At 34.0% G+C, this 10805-nt stretch overlaps 1 protein-coding gene and 1 pseudogene across 1 annotated transcript in view; one reads left to right on the forward strand and one right to left on the reverse strand.

Moving 5' to 3' along the window:
• St13 (ST13 Hsp70 interacting protein) overlaps nt 1-9834 on the forward strand; it is a 32580-nt gene extending 22746 nt beyond the window's left edge. Inside the window, exons 8-12 of the mRNA XM_077799305.1 lie at nt 121-223; nt 1820-1936; nt 5629-5677; nt 7184-7317; nt 7775-9834. Of these exons, the coding sequence (XP_077655431.1) occupies nt 121-223; nt 1820-1936; nt 5629-5677; nt 7184-7317; nt 7775-7903 (532 nt within the window). The 3' untranslated portion in view covers nt 7904-9834. The remainder of the gene's footprint in view (nt 1-120; nt 224-1819; nt 1937-5628; nt 5678-7183; nt 7318-7774) is intronic.
• LOC113194713 (E3 ubiquitin-protein ligase RNF138-like) lies at nt 4027-4934 on the reverse strand (annotated as a pseudogene).
• Nucleotides 9835-10805: the final 971 nt, after the last annotated feature.

Genomic DNA, 10805 nt, shown 5'->3' on the forward strand with positions numbered 1-10805 from the left:
ATAGAAGAACTTGAAACTCTTTGTTAATCAAACTCTTTTCCTATAAGGAAGACAGATGCTGTGCTACATAGGGTGACTATGTATAAAAGGCTCTTTGTAATGAGTTTAAACTTATTTCAGACTTTTGGGCCACTGGGAAGAAGCAGCCCATGATCTTGCTCTTGCCTGTAAACTGGATTATGATGATGATGCTAGTGCAATGCTGAAAGAAGTTCAACCACGGGTATGGTAAAGTAGAAAAAGGGAAAGTTACTACTATAAGACTCTATGGCTTTAGGACTTAGGCCAGGGAGCCATAATTTATCTGAGAAATAGATGCAGAGAAACATTTGGAAGTTATAATCATTGAAGTTTGTGCTTAACTCTGAAATCTCATTAGGTTTTAATGCTTTTCATTTCTCATTATGTATTAGAATATGTTGTATTAACATGTTTGTAAGACTAGTGGAATTAAAGCCAGAAAATCAGAAATGGAAAAAAGCAAGTTTACAATGAGGCAAGAAATAGAAAACCCCGTACATGTGGGATCTGGGATCACATCTGGTCTGTCCTAATATAATCACAGGTGTATACAGCCACTTTTGACAAAGCATGAGGGCTTTCTTGATGTGAGGAATTTCCAAAATCTAAAACATTCTGTTTACATTTATTGTATTTAAAATTGTTAGTTAAATTTAATGCACTTTATATGGTAGATCTATCAGCTTTATAAGAAAGTACACTTCTAAGAATTTATTTCCAAAGATTTTAAGATAATAGAGGTTTTATTGAATTTAACTTATCTAGAACCAAACTTCATTTGATCCCCCCCCTATCCCAATAACATGGCTTAGCCGAGTCGTGATGAAAGATATTGTAGAAAACACGTTTTCTGGTGGCAGTGTGGCTCAGGGCTAGAGTACTTGCCTAGTATGCCTGGCCCTCAGTTCAGTCATCAGCACTGCCAAAAACTTCTAGCTATAGAACACATATTTGCTGCTGTGCGTGGTGGTGCATGCCTATAATCTCAGTGGCTTGGGAGACTGAGAGAATCATCAGTTCAAAGCCAGCCTCAGTAATGGCAAGGTGCTAAGCAACTCAGTGAGACCCTGTCTCTAAATAAAATACAATATTGGGCTGGGAATGTTGTTCAGTGGTCGAATGTCCCTCAGTTCAGTCCCCAGTAACCCCCCCCCCAAAAAAAAAAAAAAAAGTTCACCCATGGGTATTTGCTTTCTTGATCCCAAAAGTAATTTAATGAGACTAAAGACTTAGTTTTTTTTTTTTTTTCTTTTTTGTGGTGTTGGGGATCAAATCCAGGGCCTAATTAAGCATATACTCTAACTGCTGAGTTATATCCCTGGCCCCAAGACTAAATGTTTCTGGCCCCCTCCTCATTTTATAAATGACACAACTGTGACCAACTCCTGTTTTGTGAGTTTCCAGTGTCTGCTTTCTCATGACAAACATCATTAATAATTTTCCTACTGAACTGAGCTGTAACTGAATTCTTAACACTGTGTACCTGGTAGAAACTAATAAGCAAGAATTGTTCTGACCTTTGAAACTTATTTGTTGTCCTTGATCATACTCAGTTAATTGTTTGAGATTATTGCATTTTTCTCTATCCGTACATCCCAGACTTCATTGTGTCTTGTACATTTGCGTTTGGTCTTGTTAATGCCTGAATTTGTGTTAGGTCATTTCCTATAAGATAAATGTCATTTTTATGAACTACCTATTGAATTAAACAACTCTCCACAAAGAAAAGTAACTTAAAAGCTGTGTTGCCCTTAGCCTAAATTTGGAGCACACTTTACCTATGGTTTCTGATTTCTAGGCCCAGAAAATTGCTGAACATCGGAGAAAATATGAGCGAAAACGTGAAGAGCGAGAGATCAAAGAAAGAATAGAAAGAGTTAAGAAGGCTCGAGAAGAACATGAGAGAGCCCAGAGGGTAAATTTTTTTAGTTAAGCCTGAGTGGAACATACTGTAGATCATTGTTTTGAGATATTATTCCAACTCCTAGCCAATTTATTTAATGCTGGCTGAAGTTCTATAGAGTGTTTATTACTTTAAAAGGAGTCTCCTTTCATTGTTTCCAATGTGTGGGGATATTTTTAGTCTTTAAAATTTTTAAGTTGGGTTATATTTAACCAAAGTGTGTTCTTTTTATGTTTTTCTAAAGTCAAAAATTTTAGGCTGGGGGTGTAGCTCTAGCTCAGTGGTAGATCATTTGTCTACCATGCACTGGGCCCTGAGTTCTATCCCTAGCACTCCTTGCAAAACTCCCCACCCCCAATTTTTTAAGTCAGAAATTTTTCATAATCAAATGATTAAAATTTGGCGATGTTTTTTGTTTGGTTTGTTTGAACAGGATTTGCCCTTTCTTTTTTCTTACGAAAAAGCTTATGTGTAAAACACACAAGACTATTAATATTTAACTCATTCACAAAACTTCAAAATAAAATTTCATCAAGATGATCTCTACCAACAATTTTCCTTTAAAGAAGTTAAACCAAATTTCAGAATGGTTTAAATTGACATAGGCTGTACATGTTAAACTTTGAAAGAAACTACTAAAGTTTTTGCTTTAAACTGGAAAAAAAACTATGGTGGAAAGTGTCTTTTTAAAAAGAACCCTTCATCCTGCTGTTCCTAAAATTACATTCATGTTAACTGAAGAAAAAATGTTAAAGCATACAGTAAACATTACTCTTAGAATAACTGAAGAAAGGCATTAAGATGTATGGCTTTCTGTGTGATTGTTATTACTATCTATAAATAAAGTCATTGCTGTTTGACTGAAAAAGGTTTTTACAAAACTTCACTTCCAAATTAACATTTTTATTAAATCAAGTTTTAAAAAATGTTCACTGTAGAAGAGTCAACAAGGATTTTAAGAAAACCAGAATATACCTTTTTATTCAATATATGTATATATTAGCAGCAAACTACTTCTGAGATTTTGATCTTTTAGTAATTTTAAAGAAAGCATAAACATTGTGTATTAGTATGGAATGTCAGCGAATTTACTTTAACCTTTTTTTCTGTGATTTGGCCCTTCTACAAAATACTTTATGATTCCCAATATTAAAGAAAAACTTAGTTTTGACTATAAAGTAGCAAAACTGTGGCTGGTAAAATCTATTTTCACTACCATCATAGTCACATGCATTATTTTTGAGAATAACAAATGAGCATCATATAAATAGGGTAATTGTGTATAAACTCAATTTTTAAGGTGTAATAGCAACCAACTTATATCATTTAGCATTTGTTACTTTTTTTAAAATTTTGGTGATATAAGTTTCATCTCAGCTAATGAGAAACACTGGCTATTGAAAGTTCTGTGGCAAAACAACTGTTATTCAGCTTGGTATTTCAACTTACAAAATGATCAAACAAACAAGATTGAATTACCAGTTGCCCCCAAAGAAATAATTTTTTTTCTCGATAATTCCTTCTAATAGCAAAAAGGAAATGTCTTTGCAATGAACTTTTACTTTTTAAGAGTTAACATTATTAAAGAAATCTAATCTTCAAAAATAATCTAATCTTCAAAAATACTAAATGTTATATAAATACAATTTTCTTATAGTTGAGTACTTCAGCTATAATCTGTGTTTAAAAAATTTCCTTTGGATTCTTCCATTTAGCACTTCAAGTTTTCATTCTGCAACTCTGACAACTGGCTCAGATTTGTTACATTTATGTCCAATCACGTCTTTCAGATTTTGCTGTTGTGTGATACCTGGGTACAATAAATAGGAAAAACTGCACCAAATTTCAAAAGCAACAGAATAATAATGAAAAATTCAAAAGTATGTAATATAAAAAAAGATAAAAGTACAACAGGGATTCCCTTTTCACTATATTTCTGAGATATAATCCTTTTTTATGCTTTTAAAGTAATGTCATAACTTTCATTTTTTAACTTGTCAAGAAGATGAAGTTTTTAGGTGGCCCAACTTTTATTTTTCAATTAAAAAATTTAAAACAATAGACTGAATTACTTTTATTAATATACACATCAAGTTACTGAAACGGTGACTTCATATAGTTTTCCTCTTAAAGATGGCACTTGCAGGTACAAAGATGTATAGTTGTCTACAGGCTTCAGATGTTTACTTGAAAAGATTCTTCCAACAGCATTTTAATATTGGGTTTTCTCATCTAGCTGAAGATTCACAAATTCTCCATAATCAAACTGATGTCTTTGATTTAGATGACTAATGAAATTTCTAGTAATCTGGCTAGGATCTCCCCAAGGAAGAGACACACAAATGTCACAGGAACTATCTGAAATAGATGGTTACTGTTACAGTGATCAAGTAAACGCTATCTAGTAAAATTTGACCCTTGACACAAGGGACACTTAAAGGTGGGATGCCCAGAACATGTATTCTCTTGGTAAGTTTCTGTGTTATCAGATGTGGATGTTTCACCCCTATTACTATTCCCTACTGAATCTTGAGATATCTGAAAGTTTGGAATGATGGAAGAAACACCATATTCATCCTGATATTTCCAAGATTTATAATGATGTCTCATACGATAGAATTTAATCTGTTTTGCACAGCATCTAGAGCTACCAGAAAACTTCCTCTTGATATTTTCAAGATCTAAGATCCATTCTGTACACACTCTTTCTCTTCTAGTCACATTTCCACATGTATTCCACTTTCTCTCATTGCAGTCAGGAAACATTTTCTACAGAAACTCCACTCTTGTAGTAACCGAGTAATAATGAACGGAAGGATAACACAAAGGGAAACTTCCACTTCAATATCTGGAAATCCTGTCAGTTATGTGCTGACAGGCCACAGTCCGCATGGGCGTTTTTAGCACCTCCTGACAGACCAGGCAGTAGAAATCTTCTGGGTAGGCCGTGGCTGTGGACAGCTCCTCAGTCATCTCCTCGGCCATGTCGGGGCAGAGGAACAAGGCGGTGGTGGTCCGGAGCCCAACTCCCTGCGCAGACCCCCCTTGTTTCTTATTTTAAAGATAATGCTTGATTTTTTTTTTTTTTTTTTTTTTTTTTAGTCTCATAGAACATAATCTTTAGAATTTTCATACATTTATATGTCTTATTTTTTACCTGGGTGTAAGGGAGATTTTATATATCTTTTCATTTTGTCTTAAAAAAATGGCAGATCTATAAACATATTTGTAGTGTTTATCTAATTTTGTAGAGAGAATATGGAGAATTTGAAACTGGGAAATAATTGTTGCGGCAGTCTTAGTAATCTAGTCAAAGGCTTTCATTTTGGAGTTAAAACATTTGAGAATTTGCAATTTTTATAAGCAATTGCTTTTCTTGATTTGTTTTTCAGAGAAATAAAATATTCTATTTGAAATCATTAAAATAATGATCAACTTGCCTTGTAGATACAAGGCCCTGGGTTCAATGCCCAGTTCCACAGAAGAATAATATGATGATGATGCTCAATGAGAATTGTGTTCGAAAATTTGTTTTCAAAGAGGGATAGAGTGTACCATTTAATTTAGTATTGCCTTTTACGTTTATCATTTTTAAAAAATCTGCTAATGGCTTATTTTGTAATTTTTTTGTGAGAAATTTACATGGATTAGTAATGTTGGCAGACTATCCTGTGATATAATTTATTTATTTTTTCTTTTTAAAGGAGGAAGAAGCCAGACGACAAGCAGGAGCTCAGTTTGGCTCTTTTCCAGGTACATTTGGGGAAAAACTGAAACTGTTAATACTATAAACAATTAAAATATGTTCTATTTGGAGGGCTCGTGTGTGTAGAATGAGATTGACTTACATGCTAAATATATTTAAGAATTTTTATGTTAGAAATAGAGTATTTTTCCCTCAGAATTTGAGTAGTATATTTCAGCAGACACAACATCTTTGTTTGTATGTGGTGCTGAGGATCGAACCCGGGCCGCACACATGCAAGGCGAGCGCGCTACCGCTTGAGCCACATCCCCAGCCCCAGTAGTATATTTTTTTAAATGACTAGCTTATATTGGATTTTGAGTGTTACACTTTTATTAATTAATTATGATGCAATTTAAATATTTTTAAATTGCCATAATGGAATTTTTGTTCTGTTATACAGTAAAACTCATGAGGATATGTAAAACACTATATTGTTGAGCTTTACAACTTACCAAGACCATGTCTGAAAATAAAATAACGGGTTGGGGTGGTCAGTCCCGGGTACTGTCATAAAAATAACAAAACATTCTTCTTTTTCTGGCAAATTTTTTATAAGAAACAAGGCAATGTTTTGAATGATAACAAAGGATCGAAAGGCAGATAAGAGTGAGAAAATTATGCTCATAAAATGATTATCAAATACTTCCTGAATTGAAGCAGTTAGACCAGGTGGATACTTGGAAATTTTTTTTCTTTTAAAGCTATTTGATGTTAACTAGTTTTATTTTATGAAAGCTTTATAAATTCTATTTACATTACTTTGCTACTGGCTAAAACTTAATTATTTGGTTCAAAACTAGAAAATAAAAAGGTGGTGTGCTCAACAAATTTTAAAAACACAAAATTGAGTTTTAGCTCATAACTGTCATATACCTTCGTTTTTAGAAAATGACCAAAGTTGAGGAAAAAAAGGAAAATGACCACTGATGTGTACTATTACAAGATATAATTTTCTGTTTGTGTGCATTTTATTTTCTAAATTGGAGAAGACTTTTTTTATGGGTATGAGCTAAGTTTTCAAAGCCTTGGAGTCCCCAGGCATGGTGGCACACATCTGTAATCCCAGTGACTGAGGCTGAGGCAGGAGGATGACAATTTGAGAGAGCTGAGTCTCAAAATAAAAATGAAAAGATGCTGGTGAAGTAGCCCAATGATAAGGAGCCCTTGGTTTAAACTGGTGACTTACCACTGAGCTACATCCTCAATCTTTGTAATTTTTTTAGACAGAATATCAGATAAATTGCTTGCTGGCCTCAAACATGGTGATCTTTCAGCCTCATTATCTGGAGTTGCTGAGATGACAGGTGTATGCCACCACTCCTGACTTCAGCTTTAATTATAAAAGAAAAGTAGAAATTGCACTTTATGTCTTGTTCAGATTAGACTGTTGACACTGCATTATGCTTAGGTGGTATCCTTAGTTTTTTGTGTGTTATTTTCAATTGAAAGTTTTTAAAGACTTGTTTGGAGTATAGATGATGTCTGTATGATTATTTGCTTTATTTTTACAGGTGGCTTTCCTGGAGGAATGCCTGGTAATTTTCCTGGAGGAATGCCTGGAATGGGAGGGGGCATGCCTGGAATGGCAGGAATGCCTGGGCTCAATGAAATTCTTAGTGATCCGGAGGTTCTTGCAGCCATGCAGGTAAGACTTATTAAGAGGAAATTTGGACTTTTAATTATTGAGGCATTTCTACATAATTCTCTGAAGTGATAAGGTCACTTAACCATTTTGCATTTATATTAGTTATCCAATAGCTAATTTTGTAGTTGGGACATTTGTAATGAGTAGGTTTTTAAGAATTGGTTATAGGACATACTCTGTAATAGTTGGCAATTAGTAACATGTTATCTTTTTTTTCTTCCTTAAAGTTGTGTGTGCTTTATTTTATTATTCAGCTCAAGCAACACAGTTAGGCTTGACTTTTAGGTGCACATTAATAATATTTATATTTCATGGAGTGTCTAATCCACAATTAATTTGACCATAGCAGAATTACAGGTCTAAATAAAGAGATGGGGTTCAGGATCCTAAAGTTGTTGATAAATTGGGACACTTCTTTAATACTCAAAAATAAATAAACAAAACCCTTTTTTTACAGGATCCAGAAGTTATGGTGGCCTTCCAGGATGTGGCCCAGAACCCAGCAAATATGTCAAAATATCAAAGCAACCCAAAGGTTATGAATCTCATCAGTAAATTGTCAGCCAAATTTGGAGGTCAAGCGTAATGCCCACCTGACAAAACCCTTACTGAAGGAAAAGCAACCTAGATCACTTAATGGCTGTCGCAATAATACAAACCAGTGTACCTCTGACCTCATCAGGAGAGCTGGGGTGCTTTGAAGATAATCCCTACCCCTCTGCAGCAAATCCAGTTGAAGCATTTTACAATGATTTGCCATTAGGGTGTTCATTCAGATAATGTTTTCCTACTAGGAATTACAAACTTAAAACACTTTTTAAACCTTAAAAATATTTAAAACTCAAGGGGGTGTTATTTCCTCCATTTTTATTTACTAATCATTTTGGATTTTTTCTTTGATATTGGGCAAAGCAGATACTAAGTATGGAAAATACATAGCTGTAATGTGAGTGAAATAAAGACTTACTAGTGGGAAGTAAATAAATCTCATTTACATAGATAAAAGTTTCAGTTGAATATATGGTTACTGAGACTGAGGCATTTTGATTCGTCATTTAAAAATATTTTTTAAATGATTAATTTCAATAAAACTATTGGGACCACCAGTATTTCACTCTAACCTGGGTAGGGACTGGAAGTACTTGGTAAGGCAGCAGCAGTCTTACTATTTTATATGACATGTGCCCTTATGCAGGTTGCATTTAAATCCTTACACTGTGTTGAAGAGGTGATTTTTTTTTTTTTTTGTTATGCTGCAATGGAGTTGGATTACTTAGCTCTGTTTTTGTTCAATATATCAAATAAATGTTTCGTATTATTTCCACCGTGGGGAAATAAGGGAGTAGTTTTCTTTTTATATTCTATGTTTAAAATTTACCTTTTCTCATCAGAAAATGACCAACTATGTCTGCTTTCTGCTTCTGGTATTTCCCCCCTTCTTGAACTAAAGATAATCTTTTCTCACTAGCATCATCACTGCTATCATACCATAATTGTGCAAAGCATATTTAATGCTGGGATTAATTTAATATGTAATACATACCCTAGCTGTGGAATAATACCCATAAGAGCTGTAGTTCTTTCTTAGCCATGAGATTGCTTATTTAAATGTTATTAGACTTCCACTCTGGCAAAATCTTGTGATGTCAAAAACATTGGAAGGAAGGATTCCTTTTAGTGTTTGGTGTTCTATTTTGGAAGTACCTATTGATCTTTGTATTTTGAAGAGTATATGGTTTGAGTTATTGGTAACCATACATGGAATTAACTGCTTGATCTAACATGAATTATAAAATAGATGAGAGCCTGGTTATTCATTATGGAGTTCTTGGCACCATGAAGATTCATTATTGTATTCAGCTCTTCCTTAAATACTGCGACCATACCCCCACCTCTTTTTCCCTTTTGTCCCTGCAAAGATAAAGGAAATGATAAATTCCTTGGAGTACATTTATAAAAATATTTCTAATATTTATACAGGTTCTAACCCTTTACTGTACATGAGTAAACAGAACTGCATCTGTTACAAAAATGAGAAAAAGTCGTATGCTAATGGAGCATGCTTTTAAAACCCTTGGAAAAAAACACCATTTATACTTGGATTTGGGCTTGCTGGTGTTTTTTTGTTGTTGTTGTTGTTCATGTATGTTCTCAAAATCTCATGTGTGCTATGCTTATCTCAAGAAGAACAGTTTCTTCTTGGATTCCTGATTTGATTGACTTAATTGTACATGACCTAACTATACTCGAATATTACGAATATAAATGGGTAAAAGTAAATTACTCTTCTGAAAATGTGTCCTGTGCTTTTAGACTTTAAGTTCCATAAATACAACAGATAGTCTTCATTTTCTTAGAGACCCAGTATCATTTCTAAAAACGAGAAATGTTCTTTTTTTCTGCTAATGATGCTGTAAGAAGGAAAAGAAAGTTTTCTGCTTAAAAATATATAGTTATTGGATATTTCTAGCTATATTAAAAATAAAATATGGTTTCAAACTGGATATTGACTCCCCACTACCTTTTGTGAGCACATCTTTTATTTCTGTTGGTCATTGAAGTTATTTACCGGGCATAATAAGGTATAGGTCATTAAATGCTACTAACAAAAACTTTTAAAATTTTACCAAAGTTGTGCAGAGGTGTACATACTTTCTGGTGGCTGCCCAGATCAGATCTGCAGCTTTGTACCTGGCAGGTAGCTTCTGTTTGTAGTCTAAAAGGATTTCCTTGGTGATCATCTAACACCCTGAGGAAATAGGGAGAGGTGGTCAGAGAAACTTACACTGAGATGCTGGAGTTAATATAAGGAATTAGCATCATGTTTCTTCTCGTATCATTGATTGTGTGTTTTTTGTTTGTTTAGGCCATAATTAACTGTTCAGAAAGATGGTACATACACAGTCTATAGCTGTGTGGTTGTGTGGCCAACAACAAAAAATTACAGAAGATATGAACAAGATTTGGCGCCGACTTTCCTTTTGCCACACTGAGAAACACTAGTTTAGGGTAAAACAGAAGCAGTATCCATTTTAGAATTTGCTAACATCTAAAATTAATCCATGTGAATTGTAATCCATTTGCACATATTGGCTCAGCTCTGATACTGCACATACTATTTTGTAGAAGGAAAGCACTTAATTGCCCAGGATAATACCCATGCTTGCTTGTGGAGTTGGGATTCTCAAATACTCAGTCTTCAGAGGTGTTCCTTTTAGATTCTCTACTTTGTTGACCCAATGTACAAAGTTAATTTTGTAATATATATTTTTTAGTTGATGATGGACTTTTATTTTTATTTTATTTATATGCGGTGATTCAACCAAGTGCCTTATACAAGCTAGGCAAGTGCTTTTCCACTGATCCACAACCCCAGCTGTGCAGTTAATCATATATATGAATTATATAACATATTTAGTTATAAATGGACATAACACCTTTATTTTGTTCATTGATTTGTATTTGGTGCTGAGGATTGAACCCAGTGC

Source organism: Urocitellus parryii, chromosome 5, assembly GCF_045843805.1.
Source record: "Urocitellus parryii isolate mUroPar1 chromosome 5, mUroPar1.hap1, whole genome shotgun sequence".
NCBI lineage: Eukaryota > Metazoa > Chordata > Mammalia > Rodentia > Sciuridae > Urocitellus > Urocitellus parryii.